Consider the following 19,539-nt stretch of genomic DNA (forward strand, 5'->3'; position numbering starts at 1 on the left):
GAATTTCAATAGCACAGACGGGTTCTAGCTTAGCAGGCATGATGTTCATCCTAGCTACTTTACAACAATTTTTCCCTAATATCGTCCAAGAGTTCCTTAATCATCTTTGGTATAGTCTTGACGCCTTCATTCGTCATCAGATCCAAATTACTTTCTACGAGTACAATGCCTACTCTTTCAAAACTAGTGAAAAAAAATAGGGTTTATAATTCTAAAGTTCTTCAATTAGGTTGATGGTTGGCGGAAGGCAGGGTGGTTTAGTTGTTGAAGGGAGAAAAAAAAATCAATTGGATGTGAGATGAAAAAATGACAAGGTTAAAATTGTAAATGACGTATGTGATAGAGTAAAATCCGTATGTGAAAAAGCAATACCCTTTATTTTAAAATATGTTATTTATTGCAGTATTTTAAAATATGTTATTTATTGCAGTCTTTGATCGCGTTTTCACGTCTAATGCATCTAAGAGATCAAATTACAAAAGGCCATCAATATTCTATTCTAGAGCCCTACAAAACTACAACAACTTACACATTATATATATTACACATAATTTTCTAGGGTGATGTAAATTATATGGGTGTTTTTTTAGAAACTAAAATACGGGTGTTTTAATTGTTCATAGCTTTATGATTTAGTCGCATCATGTTCTTTAATGTAGTTCATGTTCATCACTTCATCTATGCTTTTTTTTTTTTAAAAAAAAAAACGTCAAATTTCTAATTGTAGTTTCTTATTGCAGGCTATAACTATGCCGTCTCGCATGACGTTTGATACTGTTATATTTGAGTATTACTGCGTATTTAAGGATAATGAGGTAATAATGTTTTTTTTGTTTTGAATAATGAGGTAAGAATGTAGGATGTGATTTTCTTATGATTTTTTAACTATTTTTGATATCCGTACATTGATGTTCAATACCGTATCAAAACAAGGGGTATTTCAATTCCCATAATTATCAATGTCTATTCATATAGTGTGTTTATGAAGATTTTTTTCTTGATTAATTATTTTGCATGGAAAGATTTTGCATTATCTTTCATGTTACAGCCTCTTTAATGGTTTAAATATTTATTATGTGGTTATTAATCAAAGAAATAAGATTAAGATTTGATGTATGCAATAAATATTCTGCTCATTGTTCATTGTTCCACCTTTTCTAATTATTTTGTTTTGATATTGTAGGAGAGATTCTATGGGAAAGTAACCTCGCGAACAGGGAAAGGCAGATTTGAGGGAATCCATTGAGTAAGGCCTACAATGGGTCGGGGAGGAAGATTTGTTTAAAAATAATTCTCACATATTTATGAAAAGAAAAACCCATAGATGAATAGGACAAAAAGAATATATTATTCGTTTTTACACGTGAGACGATATATTTTTATAAACAAAAAATTATTCATTATTATTGCTAATAAACGAGTTATTTTTGTATATAATGGAGCATGTGTTTTGTTAAACCATCATCATAAGACAAATTCTACTTAAGATATTGTTTATAAGAGTATATTTTATATTTTACTCCCTCCACTTGGTAATATATGACGTTTTGCTTTTTCGAGGCGAGCCTTTGACTTTAATATTTATAAAAAAATATTTGGTAAAAAATTATAAAAATTATACCATTAAACTATTTATGAAAAACTCTTTCATATGAGTATACATATCACTATATTTAAGCATATAATTTAAGAGATATTGAAGAGAGAAGTGTGTGTCTCGAAATGTGAGAAAGTCATATATAAAAAAATAAAGGGAGTAGATAATAACATAACAATAGTAATATCGTCCTACGTCTGAGATAGAGTCCTACATAACAAGTAACTTATTATCTCCTATTAGGATAGGCAATAAGTGTAATTAATAAAGCATAAACATAATTACCTAATGCCACAAGTTTATTCTAAACCAAATAGATAAGTCCGAATCGATTTAACATACATGGTTTAACATTCATATATCCTATAACTTACGTACAAGGGTAAGAGTTTGGCCGGCGATAGAATATATTGTATAGTTATATTTTATTTCGAATTATTTTATAAGAGTGGAATTGTATTGAGATTAAGCTCCTTTTTACCCTTTTTTCCTTATAAATTAAGCTCTTATAAGTTTAATTCAACTCTTATAAATACAGTTCAGAAAAGTTAAGCTCCTACAAGTTTAGTTCAGCTTCTATATATTCAGTTCAGTAAAATTAAGTCCAAGAACGCGGCAATAGAGTATTATTACATCATAGTCATATAATATTAATATTACAAATTGGCCCGGGCATCGCCCGGGCATTAAATCTAGTATATATATATATATATATATATATATATATATATATATATATATATATATATATATATATATATATATATATATATATATAGAGGCAAGATCCGGTGAGTCCACCTATATTTTTGAGTCCCGTGAGTCCACTTATGTATCACACACTGTACACAAGAATATCACGATGGTACATAAGGTTAGTCGACAAGTTGGGATGAACTGCAATTATCCAAACTTACAAGCAAATGTATCGTTATCACATATATTAGCTGGAACACATGGGCCCATGTAGACAAAGCATGTCGTTTTCCAAACATTATCATCGCGTACACAACCAAGTACAGTGAAGAAAAGATGATTACCATATCAATGTGAAACCTGCTCATTGCTATAGATACTTGCGGTGCTAGAAATACATCTGCCTGAAATCAGAAAAAAGACGGGAAAGGATAAGAAATACTTGCACAGTTATAACAGTAGTAAGATGCATCAACATAACTACATAAGTACAGAAGAAAGATGCAACATCATAACAGGAGAAGAATGCATCAACATAAGTACAATTATAAGATAAATGAGCGCTCCGAATGAGATAGAGATACTAACCATTGAGGCTTCATCTCCTATCGAGTATTTGCCAGCCAAATCTTTAAGCAATGTTTCCAAAGCTGTCACGTAGATTGTATAATTAACATTTGCATCAAATGAACTGGATAATACGATAATTAAAGGGATAAAGAAAATCTGCTAACCATAGAAGCCTTTATTTATTATCTGTTGAACCCATAATAAAGCCTCTTCTTCACCAACTTTCTTCTCAATAGACATCTGTTAATTAACAGTTTGTCAAAGTACTTAGTATTTTCAAACAAATATACGATCCTGTTCTCGTAAGCTTCTTTCGTATAAAAAAAAAACTGCGCGGTGCGCTCGTAAGAGAAATATACCGCACTCCTCTCATGTGTAGTGGCCGCATGTGCGCACGACAACACTAGCAACCGTAATGCATGACGAAAACTAAATATGTTAACGACTAATTGGATTTATGAGCAATACATATCGTTCATTTTAAGACTAGGAACTTAGAAAGGCGCAATTAGGTTCGGTGGTGTGATATTGTATACTATAACCCGTGATATTGTTTAGTACAACCAGTGATATTGTTTATTGTAAGGTGTGATATTGTTTTGTATAACTTGTGATACTCTTCTACTGGACTCACAGACTCAATACAATATCACAGGTTATACTAAACAATATCACATTTCAGACTTAGGAAAAAAAAATTTATCCATAATTTTTTTTTTTTCGTAAAAAAAAAAAAAAAAAAAAAAAATTCGTAAATTTTTTTTTTTTCCTAAAAAAAAAATCGTGATATTTTTGTGTAGAGCGTGTGATACATAAATGGACTCACGGGACTCAAAAAGATAGGGTGGACTCATGTGATCCTAATTCTATATATATATATATATATATAGATTGGATTTGGTGATTTTGGTTCTTATGGTGAGTTGTGAGTTGGGGGAATCTCAACCATTAGATTAAATTAGAGATGAGTGGCCAAGATTAATCTTAGTTGTCATATAAAAGCATTGTTATTTAGTTTATTTTTTTTTTTTCTAGTGCTACTCTTTTTTTTTTTACTTTAATTTTTTTCTCTCTTTTTTTTTTTACCTCGTGTTATTATGCTTTTTTTTACAACTTTGATTTTTTTTTTCTCTTATGTTTTTCTCTAATTTTCTCATTATGTTACCTTTTTTCTTTTTCTTTTTGTACCAAATTTATTTTTGCTTGTATTTTTTTTCACTCTTATTTTTTTTTACCTCATGTTATTATGCTGTTATTGTGCTTTTTTTTAACTTGGTTTTTTAACGACTTTGATTTTTTTTCTCTTTTTTTTACCACATGTTATTGTGCTGTTATTGTTATTCCGCTGTTATTGTGATGCTATTCTCATTGCATTACTTTGATTTTTTTACGATTTTGATTTTTTTCTTTTTTTTTACCACGTGTTATTGTCTTTGTTATTGTTACTCATTTGTTATTGTGATGTTATTCTCATTGTCACTTTAATGTTTTTTACGAATTTGATTTTTTTGTTTTTTTTTACCACGTGTTATTGTCTTTGTTATTCTACTATTATTCGCTACTATTGTGATGTTATTCAGGTTTCACTTTTGATTTTTTTTACTACTTTGATTTTTTTACTTTTTTTTACCGCATGTTATTGTGCTGTTATTCTGGTGTTATTGTGATGTTATTCCAGTGTCACTTTGATTTTTTTACTACTTTTGATTTTTTACTTTTTTCTACCACATGTTATTGTGTTGTTATTCTGGTGTTATTGTGATGTTATTCCGATGTCACTTACATTTTTTTACTACTTTGATTTTTTTACCCTTTCTTTTACCACATGTTATTGTGTTGTTATTCTGGTGTCATTGTTATTCTGGTGTTATTGTGATGTTAATCTGATGTTACTTTGATTTGTTTACTACTTTGATATTTTTACTCTTTTTTAACACGAGTTATTATGCTGTTATTCTCGTGTTATTGTGATGTTATTCCGGTGTCACTTTGATTTTTTTTTACTACTTTTGATTTTTTTTCACTCTTTTTTACCACGTGTTATTGTGCTATTATTCTGGTAGTATTGTTAGTCTTGTTGATACAAGAGGGAAAGATAACAAAGAAAAACAAAAAATCTACGTGCTGATCTCTGCCCAAAGGTCATAAATGTCAAGTGGACAACATCTGCACAAACAAAATGTGATACATGATTGTCACTTGTGTTACATTAGTGTTAATCAATAAGTTAAGAGCTTCTGGCGGTACAAATATCACGTCAGGCTTACAATTAAGTTTGGGTTATTAACTTGCCACTTGTGTTACATTAGTGTTAAAAATAACATTTCGACTTGCGGTGGCGTGGAACTCAAAAATGTTTTCACCAACTTTAATGCTTCCGATTGTCTGTGTACGACTGTTAAAATTTTGACCGATCGTTTCTTGCCAGGAACGACTTGTTGTAGTTGTACTAATAACCGGAACTACAGACGAAGTGTTGTTGCTGGAGTCACAGCTTGAAGATGATAACGTTGAGGTGTGAAGATGTGCTGAAACTGTTGTGCTAAGAGTTGTACTTTCAGAGGTGGATCCACCGCGTCGTGGATACATGCTTCCCAAATTGTTTCTCACGAAGTCAAAGGTAACATCCAGGAAAAGTTGGATGGTTTTAATACTGAACAAGTAAGAAATGAATTAAAAGAAATCATGTCCAATCGGAACGACTTGGAATTAGGGACTGGTTCTTTAGATCATGCACAAGTAACACACAGTTTCAGTGTGGCGGAAGCAGGAGGCTCGTGTGTTCAGAACGACTTGGAATTCGAATTAGGAATTGATTCTGAGTCAGACTCTAGTCTATCAGAGCCAGAAGATATGTTTCAGAAACCAGAGTTAGATTCAACAATTTCTTCAGATCATGCACAACTAACACACAGTTTCAGTGTGGCGGAAGCTGGAGGCTCGGGTGTTCAGAATGACATGGAATTAGAATTAGGAATTGATTATGAGTCAGATTCTAGTCTATCAGAGCCAGAAGATATGTTAAATTTTGATACCCAATTTTCGGGTATGACTTGACCATCACCATCATCATCATCAAGCTCAATTCCACCATTACTCATCAACAGCTTATCATCAATTTATTATGAGCTTTAATTGGCCACCACCTCACCATCACTCTCCTTCCACGGCGATGATGCCGTCGCATCCACCGCCAGACATCCCCACAGTTCACCGCCGCCGCAAAAAGCAATAGCGTACATTCGCGATTTGCTTGTCGGCTCTGGGGAACTTCTCATAGCTTCAATTCATGCTTTAATCAAATCAGTCCTTTATAATAAAGGAACTTCTCATAGCTTGATAATCCGACCCAACACCATTAGCATTCCCCATTAAATTTTCCCCCAATTTCGTAAACCAACTCATCGCCATGACCTTGCAAATAGCAATCGGTCAAAACAGTAATGTGAATGGTACACAGAATATCGAAGATCTCATAATCAAGCGCATCCCAAGAGAAACTATATATACACTACTTACATATTTGGAAGTTTCAACAACAGTTGATGTTGCAGTATTATTGCTCATTTGCTTCCCGACCAAGTCCCATGGTGTGATCATATTACAAGTTTGATGGGGAAAAAAGGATTTTCACTCTATACAGGTCGATCCTCGCTCAATTCTTTTGCAGCAATTGGATGATGATAATAATTACCACCGCATCAACCTATACGCGATTTAAGAGACCGAATTCGATGATGATAATAATTACGATGATTAATCTGATGATGATGACGAATTCGATTGAAGATCGCAGCTTGAGTAGTTTCAAGTACTTAATCGAGAAACAATTCATTCAAATATTTAGTAATTAATTGGCTTAAATCAAAATATAGAAACAATCAGAAGAATAAGAATTAATTAGTGATTGAGAAGATTGAGAAGAAGAAGAAAGCTATTCCTCTGATTTTGGGGATTTTGGGTTTTTTGAGTTTATTGAGGTTAGACCTTAGACAGAGGATTATAAATGATTTTGGTTTGATATTCCTGCAGTTCTCTTGTTTTTTATAGTTAGTATTCTTTCAATCTTAACGGTCTATTTATTCTAATTCAATGGTCTAGATTTTCCAAACTCACAACTCACCATAAGAACCAAACTCACGAGATCCCACATATATATATATATATATATATATATATATATATATATATATATATATATATATATATATATATATAGGATTTGGACATATGACAGTATAAGTTAGTGGGTGCAGTGGTTTCGTTCATGCTTTCCTTACTAAGTGTCTCGTGTTCGAATCCTCTTGTGGGTTTTTCTTTTTGTTTTTGGCATAATTTTGCACAAGTTAACCGAATGCTAGTCTAATACTTGAAGACATATACTCAATACTGTGAAAATGAATTAAGGAAAATAGTCATTGATTTTGATTGATCATACATTATTTGTTTAAAGAAGTCAAATGATATACAAAAAAAAATTCATACTTCCTATTTACGACCTATGACTATAATTTGTATATTGAGAATATTGAGAATTTGAATATTGTGACCTAAATTGCGGAGTCTGTTGTGATTGGGAGAACGTCGGAGTATTTTGTGACGGTGTAAAACGTGGAGTATTTTGTGTACCACTAAAGCCACTCATAAAGGATGAAGCATCATTGTTTGGAACATGTCGGGTTGGGTTCGTATTTGGAGGGGAGCGTAGTGGTTGTCGGATCCTCATCATTTGTCTTTCTCCTTCTCTTTGTCTGTCTTACAATACGTCTTCTGCCATTCCCTCGCTTGTCGGGGGGTCTCTAATGTCACTTTCTTGTTGAGGTGTGTTTATGATAGTCTCCCTAGGTCGTAGTCTCCTACGACCCCACATTTTTGAGGAAACTCCACCTACCGCAAATGAATCTATAGACTGTATCCCAGCATGAGCCTCCAACTCGTTGATTAGTTCATCGGTTCTGCTATTATAAATGGCAGAAGACCCTTCACTTTGCATAGCCAACCTCTTAATGTAATCATTTTTTACCGTTATCTCAAGAGACCTTTTAACACGTTCTGACTCATTCGGGTTGTAGTACCCAACCCGAATATTTTCGTATCCTCTAACCAAATCCTTGCGCCAGCGAACCAATATGTATTTGTCTGGGATAGCTTTTACGTCCAACACATCAAGACACTTCATGATATGGCGACATAAGATCCCTCTAAATTCAAACATCTTACAACCACATTTATACTCACCAGTGATTGTGTCAATACTCACTTCAAAACTTCTTCGATCTTTCTTCCAAAATGCTTCTGTCACTTTTGATGTGGCCCTAAACCTCTTGATGAAACCCAAACTATTTGGAAGAGTTTCGACGTTGGTGCTTATATAACCATATACCTCAGTTTTCACCTCTCCGAATTTACTATTTGTGTAGACCTTACTAAAGATATCCTCGAATAATATCATGGGATCCCATTTAAGTGGGCTCTTAATGTCTTTGGCGTTATTGACTTTCTCGTCCTCCACCTTTTTGTCTATGGCATCCTCGTACTGCTTCATGAATTGCATCAGGCCGGTTTCTATGCTCATGTACGTTTTAATAAATCTGTTTGTTTGTTCACTACTCTGAGTAGAAGACATACCCGCACATAAAGTGTCTTTCCAAAAAACAGGCATCCACCGCTGTCTCATATCCCATGCACCCCTCAACCATTTGTTGCGTCGCAAGTTGTATTTTTCCATGAAATTGTCCTACTTATCTTGTAGTTCCTCCTCCGTGATACTCTCGTGCACAAGCGTACGCAAATCTCTGTCAATCTGAGGAAATTGTGGGTGGTCTTTTAGATTCTTATCCGCGTTTTGAAGAATATGCCAAAGGCGTAATTTATGTTTAGTCTCCGGGAACACTTTCTTGATTGCCCCTTCCATTGCTTTACATTGATCAGTTAGTAAGACGGTCAGAGCTCTCCCCATACATTCCATCCACTTCTCAAACACCTACTCGAATGACTCGGTGTTTTCGTATGAAATTAAAGCCGCTGCATATAATATTGTACTTCCATGATGATTAACTCCAACGAATGGACAGAAAGGCATATGGTACCTGTTGCTTAGGAATGTACTATCGAACGACAATGGGTCACCAAAAGCCTTGTACATGGCACGACATAGCTTATTCTCCGCGTCCCTTTCAACAGCGTAGTAAAAATCTGGATTCTGCGCTTTTAAGCCCTCGAAATAATTTAAGACCTCTTTAGCGTCACCACGAAACCTACTTTTGCGACGTTCGCTGTTGATGAAGTTTCTCGCGTCCTGCCCATTGAAATGTAGATTATGAATCCCTCCAACCTCCCTAACTAATGTGTTGAAGTTCCGGGTAATTGGTATGCCAACTTTTTCGTTCAACACCAACTTGGCCTTGAAATATTCGCTTATGTGCCTATAATTGACTACATGCCGGCTAACCTCAGGATTCAAATCGTGATTATGTACCAAATCACAAGTACTGATTACAAATTTCCCAGTGTCGTGATTTAATTTCCCAAATACATACATTTTACATGGTGTTATACACGAGCTTTTCTTCGTCGTATTGCCCTCTGAACACATAAGCCTAATCTTGTTCATCATGTGGAATCGTGGTTCTTTATCCCCAACTCCGTTTCGACGTACCCCCTGCTCCTTGAAGGGAGCCAAAAGTTGGTTACTACGAACATGAAGTTCAAATCCCGTCTTATAAGCGTAAGTATAACAGAAAGCGGCAAATTGTTCACCTGATTCAAATTCCGCACCAATCGTAGGCTCAATAGCTGGTTGATTGTCTTCATTACCTTCCAGAACATGTGCTGCATGCCGTAACAATTCAATGGCTGTGTCATTCTCGTCAATGACTTCGTTTTCTCCCTCCTCCTCGATATACAAAGCATTTAAATCAAAACTATTCGACATTTTTAAATGATGAAGGTTGTTTTGAGAAGATGAAGGTGATGGAGTTGATGAACTTAGAGTTTGCTGTGTTGAACTACTTTGACTGTGGAAGTTGAAAGGTTAATATCAATTTACTTTTAATTATTTTTATTTTTTTCTCATATTTTATTTTTAATTATTTTTAATTTTAAAAATAAAACCTACTATTTACGGTGGAAGTTGGAAGGTTTTCTCCCTAATTTCTTTTAATTATTTTTAATTTCTTACTCATATTTTATTTTTAATTATTTATAATTTTAAAAATAAAACCTAATATTTACGGTGGAAGTTGGAAGGTTTTCTCTCTCATTTTCTTTTAATTAATTTGATGAAAAATTCCCGCCTAATTCTCCCGCCAACCTAATCCTACCATTATCCACACTCCCTATAAATCCCTATGATTTAGTCCTATTGTACTTTTTTTTTTCAACTACAAAATCTTTCAAATATTAAGATTATGGGTGTCTTGCCGTCACCATATTGCGATCCCTCATTTTGTAACAACCCTAGAAAGCTATGACAAGTTGCTCAGTAGAGATCCGACGTTCTTAATTGGGGAGGAGTTCATGGAAAGGGTGATGATCAATCGTCAGAAATTTATTGATCTTGCAGGCGCTAGGTTGGGTTTTTTACTTGGTTGTGACACTTACCCAGTCGTTCCTAGGCCAAGAAGGCCTCTTACCAGGAAAATGACATCTAAATTGTCTACTGGCCGTATCCAACTTAATTCAGAAGCAGCAATTATCGTACTTGACATTCAAGCTATTCTAGATTATTATGAGATTGATGATCGCGACGTAGAAGGTGAATGGAGGAACTATTGGGAGATGGAGAGGGATTATATCATTAGAACTGGCGTAATTCCAAGTCACCTATGGTGCTTTCTTGTGTAAAATGTGTAATTGGATCAAATAATATTCACGAATTGTTATGATTACTAGCATTTGTTTTAGTTATTTTTAATTCAATTTATTGTACATGAACAATTTAGATTAAATATTTCTTACGTAAACAATTTCAGAATTTAAAAACTTTTCTATAAATTTGGTAATTATTTGGTTAAGATGTAACGGGATAAAATTAAAAAAGTAACGTTATCATATAAGAGATTAAAAAAGTTACGTTATCATGTAAGTAAAAAAAAACGATAATTTCTATTTACATAAAATAAAAAAATCGATTAAAGAATTTTAAAGGACACAATAAATTAATTAAAGAAGTACTCATTGTATTGGAATATTGAAGGGCAAAATGTCATTTCCTAAACATATTTATTTAAAAACAACTCCCAACTCCTTCAACAAAAATTATTAATTTCAATTTATTAATTAAAATAAAATCCGTGGCAGTTGAAAGGACACATGTTGTTTCATTATCTCATCTATAAATACACTTTCACTAAATGCAAACCCTAGTTTCTCAACCAACAATTTCCCATTCATTTCTGTTTTCCTCTTCTCCTTCTCTTAAAACCCTAAGCTCTAAACAACCCTAAATCTTTAAACACCAAACTTCTTTCATATAATGGATAAGAACATTCGCGCGCTTAACATTGATACACATGGAGAGGAACAAATACTATATCCGCCGCTTAGACGATTTAGCGATAAAGATCAACGACTACCTTGATAAGATTCGGGAGATGGGTATTAGTCATGACATTTTGTCGGAGATGGAGCAAATGAGGTTGCATGCAGATTATGAATCTGCTATACAAGACCTCCAAAAAATAAAGGAGAATAGGATCATTCTCATGGAAGAGAATGACTCCCTTGAAAATGTTATTGTTAAAATTTTTTCAAATTAATTTAGTTTGTATGTATGTATGTTTGGATGTTGTACCCAAATCCACAATTTTTCCTCCTATTTGGGTATTCATCTCGGTTTGTTAGTTTTTAATTTGTATAATATTTAAATTATATAAAATGTGGACTTCTAGTATTTTCCATTTATGTACTTTATTCAATTCCATCTCTTTTACTTGTTTATTTGAACCGTTAAAATTGATTTGACAGAACACAACACAAAAAGAATAATGAAATGAACAATTTAAATTGATTTGACATAATACAAACAATAAAGAGTAATGAACAATTTAAATTGATTTGACATAATACAAACCATAAAGAGTAATAAAAAATGAACAATTCAAATTTGATTTGACTAAACACTACTTGAAATGACTATTGTTGTTGCGTGTGTAAGAAAGTCCGGCGGCATGCATAAAGTCCACAATTCTGAGATACGATTTGACTTCCAAATCACATCAAGTCATAACTTTTAAAAAAAAAAAAAAAAGATTTTAAAACCCTAACTGCTACCTTTTCCCATTATAAAAGGCAAAACACATTCATCTCAAAATTATCCTTCAAAAGACAAACCCTAATCTTACTTTCCATACTCCTCCATTATCAATCAAGGTATTTGTTCTTTTATCTTCAATTATTGTTTGAGTTTTTTGTTTTTGTCACAATTGATTTTATTGAGTAAATCCCAAACCCAAATCGATTTTTTTAACTATCTATTTAACTGATTGTGCGGTTGTTGCTTCTTAATTTAATTAACTTGTTTCAGATGGATAGACAGTTTATTGCTTTCTTATTTCAATACACAATGGATCGCAGAAACGTTCTCACTCAGCTGCGAGAGCTTGACATTCAGTTCGAAACCCTAATCACCAGAGCGTCTCATGTACGAGACTTGGTCATAACAAGAGGGATGCAAGCAAATATGGATAATATGATAAGCTATTTAAGAGCAAATCGCGAACCAGCGCTAATAGAAATTAGGAAAATTGAAAGGGAGATTGTTCAACTTGAATCTCTTGGTTTTTAATTAATTTTAGTTAATATTTCGTATTTTGTAAGAATTATTATAAGTATGGTTTGTATTATATTTTATAAATCTATGAAGATCCTTTTTCATTACCCACATGCATGTCTCTTCAGTTGCAAAATTAACAATGAAATTTATACAAAAAAAAAATAGAGAATTAAACGACAAAATGTAACAACGAAAATAGATTATTATTAAGATAAACATAAACAAAAAAAAGTACAATATTAAGCCTAATCCTTATTAAATAAGGACTTTAAAATCTTAATATCATCTTCAAATTCTTCCCTAAGTTTGCAACTTTTTCATAAGTACCCAACACGGATTTGACGAAATCATCCGCTTCCTTCTCCATTTCCTTCATGCCTTTTACATAACAATCGCTGCGAATTTCAATCGCCTCGACCACCATTTTCATCACTTTGAACTCCTGTTCACGGAGCATAGAAACTTGTTCTTCTAAACCACTCAAAGCTTCAATAGCAATATCGTCAAGGTCTCCCATTTGAAATTTCCGAGTTTTTAGAGAGAAGATAAAGAGAGATAAAGTGAATGAGTAAGAAAAGGTTAGGTAGAAATGGATATTTCTTTTAACCCACCCGTATTTATAACAAGGATGGTGACCTTTGGTGAACTATAAGGTGAATAAATTAAATTAAATTAAATTAAGTGGTTCATGAATAAATTCAATTAAACTATTAAATTAAATAATACGCCTCAGTTGGAAACCCTAATCACCAGAGCGTCTCATGTACGAGACGAATTGTATGGGTTGTATTATATTTTATAAAACTATGAAGATCCTTTTTCATTACCCACATGCATGTCTCTTCAGTTGCAAAATTAACAATCAAATTTATACTAAAAAAAAAGAGTAGAGAATTAAACCACAAAATGTAACAACGAAAATATATTATTATTAAGATAAACTTAAAAAAAATACAATATTAAGCCTAATCCTTATTAACTAAGGACCGTAAAATCTTAATATCATCTTCAAATTCTTCCCTAAGTTTGCAACATTTTTCATAAGTACCCAACACGGATTTGATGAAACCATCCGCTTCCTTCTCCATTTCCTTTATGTCATTTGCATAACAATCATTGCGAATTTTAATCGCCCCGACCACCATCTTCATCGCCCTCAACTCCTGTTCAAGGAGACAGAAAACTTGTTCTTCCAAAAAACTCATAGATTCAATCATAAGATCGTTAAGGCCTGCAATTTCGACTGCCATTTGAAAAATCTGAGTTTTTAGAGAGAAAATAAAGAGATATAAAGTGAATGAGTAAGAAAAGGTTAGGGAGAAAGGTGATTCTTCTTTTAACTCCCCGGTCGTATTTATAACAAGGATGGTGACCTTTGGTGAACCATAACATGAATAAATTAAATTAAATTAAACTAAATAAAATTAAATTAATAAAATGTGGTGGTTCATTAATAAATGCAATTAACGATCAAAGAAACGCATCGGAATACTACAAGACAAAATTTTCTAAGATTATAATTACAATATTAAGGAAAATAAAGATTACAATATTAAGGAAAACTAAATTTATAAAAACTAAAACTAAATTAAAGGTTACAATATTAAGGAAAAAAAATAAAAGTAATTTCTAAGATAAAGAAGGCAAAATAGCCTCTAAGGCCCCGATCTCCCTCTCCAAGTCCTTCCTGAAATCGTATGTCCTTTGATAGTCACCTAAGACGGATTGTATGACGGCCTCGAGTGATTTGTCGAAATCTTTGACACCTCTTTCATGCCAACGGTTGCGGCGTTCTATAAGGGATTTCATCCTCGAAACATGCTCCAACTCCGTCACAAGGAGCTCATCCACCAAAGCTTGTTTACCTCTGATTGATCTATTAACAACATCAACGGACGCGTTTTCCATCTTGACGTATACAAAAATAAGGATTAAATTAAAATTAAGAATATTAAATGTATTATTCAGAGAAGAGAGAGAGAGAAATTGAACAAATAGAGAAAGAGATGAAAATAAGTATTATTGAGAGAAGTTAGAGAGAGACTCTGATTATGTTTTAGTTGATATGATAACAAAACAAAAAATGCTTATAAAGGTTGTAATATTTACCAATCTGTGGCTTTATTTGTGATTGGTCAGTTATAGGATCAACGGCCACGATTTAATGTGGAATATCATCTAATATTTTAATGGCAACTGAACGGCCACGATTAACTATTAAGTACCATCACTTTTTAAGTTGTTTTAACCCTAGATTGTCCTTTTCCCGCCAAAATATTTGTACAATCCTATTGATCATACGTTGCAACGATTAGTCGATAGCAACGTACGATCTCATCTTAAGTCTTAGAAACTTGTTAAAATTAGTCCTACACTGTTGATCGGAATAATTAACTAATAAATTCCTCCTCAAATAAATCGACAAGGAAAGTATTTTCATGGTAACCCGGACTAGCTCTCGTTAAAGCATTTTGGACATTTGTAGGACCAACTTGCTTGATTATTTCTCTCATGAACAACCTCGTGCAAACAATGTCTCTTGCATGGGGCTTCCTCTCTTCCGACATTATTGTTATTTCACTTTAGGATAGTTAAATTAATTTAGTAGGGAAGATGAACTTTGGATTAATTAAAAATTGGAGGGAATGACTATATTTATAATACAATATTTCCTTTAAAAAAAAAAACAATCAATGCATGGTTTACCGCCAAATGCAAGTTAGGTGGGGAAAACCCTAACGACCTTTCATCTTCTTAATCATTACAAAATAAAAATAACTTATAGATTATCAGCAAACAATTCGTGTAGCACAGTTGGAAAGATACATACTTTTCTAACCAGACGTCTAAGGTTTAAACCTTGTTGCGGTATGTTTTATTAACAAGTTTTTTGTGTACTTTTTGTAAAAAAAAAAAGTATTTAAATAAAAATAGGTCTACCATAATAATTATGTCAAACAAATTTTTATTATTAACATTTTTTTAAGAATTTTTAATTAAATAATTATGTCCAATAATATTTTTTTAAGAAAATTAAAACATAATTTTTTTTTTTTTTTTTATTTAACTCACTAATTTCATACTTAATATTATGAAATTATAAAAAAAAAATATAATGTAAAAACAGTGCCTTATAAAATGCAAAAATAATTTATCAATAATAATTATAAAAAAATAAAACCTTGAAATACAGAACGCAAATATATTCAATAATAAATTAAAACGAAAAATACATATAAAAGATTATCAGCGAAAATAATTATACAAAATATAGTGTATAAATATAACGTATTAATATCGTATATGCAAAAGGTACAAATATAACGTATTAATTAATGTATCCGCCTCAATATAAATATACGGTATACAAATGCATAAATAAATATTGAAATACACAAAAATATTAATAATAAAGAAGAGTTAAATATAAATTAGGAGAGAAGTTTTTTTTAATTAATAAAATATATGACAAAACCGAGGACATTAATTAGGGAGGGTAATTAATGAAGGAATCAAGGGATTAATTGGATTAAATCGGATTCTTTGAGTTGGACAAGTGGCACGTTATTATTGGTGGTGTATAAGAGTCCTCATACACCTGGTGTAACTCTACCCTTTTCGGTCAAATCATCAACCTATGATTAGGTAAAAAGTTAGAAGTTTGCTGAAATATCTGAGCTTCTGTGTTTAATAATGCTTTACAATACGGCAAGACCGACTTTAATTGGTTAAAGACTCTTTTCTTACCAATTTACGATCAATAAATGAGTGTTTTTATATAAAAAAATCGTGTCACACAGACGATAAGACAGTGACACAATAATTCGTCAATCTTCATTTTCATCCACTTTCACTTTGATTATTCTCTTCTGTCCAAATGATAGTTAAAGTCGGGTATTGTATTGTAATGTATCGAATCAAATGAATGGATGGAGCGTAGCGTAGAACCATGGATGTATTATTTTCAATTAGGTAGTCATTATGCTATTCTTTGCAGTGCTTGGGGTAGTAAATTGGTGAAATCTAGCTTAATTAAAAAGATGTGATGCCGTAGTGCAGTTAATTTTTGTTGGCTGGACATAATTTTCTTAGACGGTTTGCTAATATTTTCCATCGGTTTATATGGTAAGGCATGGGATGGACACTGGGGAAGATCACTGGAAATGGACACAGATGAAAATTCGTGCACATCCGGAAAATGCGTGTGAGATGCAATGTTGAGAAATTATCAAGGGTTCTCAATCTCGAAAGGTAACTGACTCTCTGGAGGCTTTATAACATCTGTGGATTGCTAATATGAATTATCTTTCTGCCAATTTGCAGTTTTTGGATTATATTAATAATCCTCTTGACGTCGATAAAACCAATTGCAGGATGGTAGAAATCAGCAGATAGTGTCGGATCAGTTTTTTGTTACTGTCGATAACTGCAGTAGGCCTTGAGTAGGAGCATCATTGGAAGAAAATGGAATTAAACCTGAAACAACTGAAGGTGAACCTGAGTTCCAGGTCTTGGAATTGGCAGAAAACCGTGGCAAAGCTATGTTACGTTACCAGGAGAAGAAGAAAAACAGAAGGTAATACCTCTGTTACAATTCATGTGTGCTGTTTGGTTTGCATTTAACACAAACCATTGTTCACAGTTTAAATGTCCACCTAACATCTATGTCTTCACATCTGGTGCCATACCCCTTATCCAACGCGACTTTTAAGGATATGGGTATGGAACGCCTACCCGACACTTTCCAAGTTGACATTTCTCTTAGCGAAGAACGAAGATAGAAAGGTAGGCCTGCATAACTGAAGTAGAGGAATCGCCACTTATAAGAAGCATCCCCATTTCACTCGAGAAACTCAAAAAGTTTCACATTATTTATTACACGGCGTATGCGTTTACCCGTATCCTTATTTTTCGATATGGCATACATGAACAGGTATGACAAGCACATTCGATATGAATCAAGGAAGGCTAGAGCTGATATTCGACAGATGTAGAACAGGTCGTTGAGCGGGAAAGCGACTTGAGGCAAAAAAGCTTAGCCGCCGAGCGACTTAGCACAAAAAAAAAAAAAAAAACAAAAAAAAAAAAAAAAAACACGTAAAGTATGGTTCATGGGAATCGAATCCGCGATGTAAAACCCTTAAATTTACAATTCACACACTGACCAAAACACCAAGCATATTTTAATGATTTATTAATGCGTTTAATATTAAATATTTAATCCTAAGACTATAAATGCATTTTGGTCAAATAAGCTACACTTTGACCAAATCAGGTACCTGAAATGCCTTGACAAACGGAGCCTAAACATATCTAAATCTGTCACTACTCATTAGTACCACTACAACAATAATGCACCCATTATTAATTAATACATAATACTAAACATATACATAACCATAACAAGTTTAAGCACTTTCATATTACTTGTCCTTAATCACCTACTCTTTCACGTACAAATTAAATACCCTTTTTAAGGTTTAAATTAATTACATTTCTATATAAGATTAGACTAAACATTAAGTATTCAAACTCATATTGCATTTGCTTGCTTGTTTGCTCTTTCTCTCTTTCATTTTAAGCTCAATTTCAATTCAATGGCGTCTAGCAATGGTGATTGTTAGAACACACTTGGTTGATGATGCCAAGTTTCATTATGATTTAATTGTTTGCCTCTTAGTAAATGTTTAGCAAGTTGAAGCATCCCATGATTGTTCAAAGAAGTTCAAGATGATCAAGATGAAGGACAAGTCAAGCATGCCCATAGTCTAGAACAAATGTTGTAAACGAGGTAGTTAAACATATTTCTTTTACGCATTAGTTATGGCAAAACCGTGCAACAGTTCCTGAGACTGTTGCACCATGGTTTCTGGTACTAACGAATGGAGAATTTTCGGGAAAATTTACAAGTGTTTGAAATTCCTTTAAAAGCTTTTATATGTTCAAGAGGAACATTATTTCAAAACTGAAGAACAAAAAGAACAAAAGAATATGCTTGCACAATAATTTAAAAGATGCCAATCCCATTTGTGCAAGTTGCCTTTCATGCTAAAAATGGGTCTTATGCTTTTTCCATTTGTGGCAAAATTGTGAGTTCCCATATTTTATGGGAAACACTCCTTCTCTTTGGAAAAAACGCCCCTTCGAGCCTCTCAAACTCGATTGTTCTTTTATATTTTTTAAATGAAAATGCATGCTACTAACTTGTGGATATTAGATTAAAGTAGTGTTAAGAACCTTCTCTTACACACTACCTTTCTCTATAAATAGCCACTTCATTTTTCATTTATTGCAAGACTTTGAAAGAGCATTCATTGTAAACACTTTGCAAATCTTTTCAAAGATTAAAAGCTTTGTTCTTCAATCATTTGCAAAACCGTTTTTCTGTTTTTCAAAAGTCTTCAATTGTTTTTCAAAGCTATAAAATCTCCAAGTATCGTTCGCTTAATCTGTTGCATAAACGAATATGTTCAATGATTCTCGTGTTTAGGTCTTAATTGTAATCTCCATGTTCTTAAGTGAACCACCGAGATTCGACTCAGTAAACCGTTGAGATAGAACCTTAAATCTTGAAGCGGAGTAGCTTTGAGCAAGAGAAAGTCTTGAAGCGGAGTAGCTTTAAGCATTGCAACCGGAGTAGGTTGGCGAGTTGTTTCATTGTAATGGTTTAGTTAAGTTTGAGTAAATTTCTAAACAAGCAATAAAATAACGGTTGGACGTAGGCTCCGGAGTAGGAGCTGAACCAATTTTTAAACATCGTCTTGTTTGTTTATTTACTTTCACGTTCTCTTATCATTCTTCTTTTACACGTTAATCTCACTCTCGGTCTTTGTGCTGTCTCTCTCATCTTGTTGCATAGACTGCATCGTTTGTGAACTTACAATCCATTAAGTTTCTCAAA

The 19,539-nt window shown here is 33.0% G+C and overlaps 1 protein-coding gene and 2 long non-coding RNA genes across 3 annotated transcripts; 1 reads left to right on the forward strand and 2 right to left on the reverse strand.

Moving 5' to 3' along the window:
• Positions 1-2,627: 2,627 nt before the first annotated feature.
• Positions 2,628-3,106, reverse strand: LOC141631569 (uncharacterized). Its single transcript, XR_012537657.1, has 3 exons — positions 3,028-3,106; positions 2,882-2,943; positions 2,628-2,697 (listed from the first exon to the last, which is right to left on the reverse strand). It is a non-coding gene; the product is annotated as an uncharacterized LOC141631569 (long non-coding RNA).
• Positions 3,107-8,846: 5,740 nt separating this feature from the next.
• Positions 8,847-9,797, reverse strand: LOC141641764 (protein FAR1-RELATED SEQUENCE 5-like). The gene has a single exon (XM_074450413.1). The coding sequence runs from the start codon at positions 9,795-9,797 to the stop codon at positions 8,847-8,849; it is 951 nt and encodes a 316-aa protein (XP_074306514.1).
• Positions 9,798-16,391: 6,594 nt separating this feature from the next.
• Positions 16,392-17,626, forward strand: LOC141631574 (uncharacterized). Its single transcript, XR_012537658.1, has 4 exons — positions 16,392-16,610; positions 16,769-16,889; positions 17,012-17,214; positions 17,572-17,626. It is a non-coding gene; the product is annotated as an uncharacterized LOC141631574 (long non-coding RNA).
• The last annotated feature ends 1,913 nt before the right edge of the window (positions 17,627-19,539 follow it).

Source organism: Silene latifolia, chromosome 2 (assembly GCF_048544455.1).
Source record: "Silene latifolia isolate original U9 population chromosome 2, ASM4854445v1, whole genome shotgun sequence".
Classification (NCBI taxonomy): Eukaryota; Viridiplantae; Streptophyta; class Magnoliopsida; order Caryophyllales; family Caryophyllaceae; genus Silene; species Silene latifolia.

What these genes read in the sequence shown, in the direction of transcription:
- LOC141641764 (XM_074450413.1), bottom strand. Translation starts at nt 9,797, where the DNA reads ATGTCGAATAGTTTTGATTTAAATGCTTTGTATATCGAGGAGGAGGGA.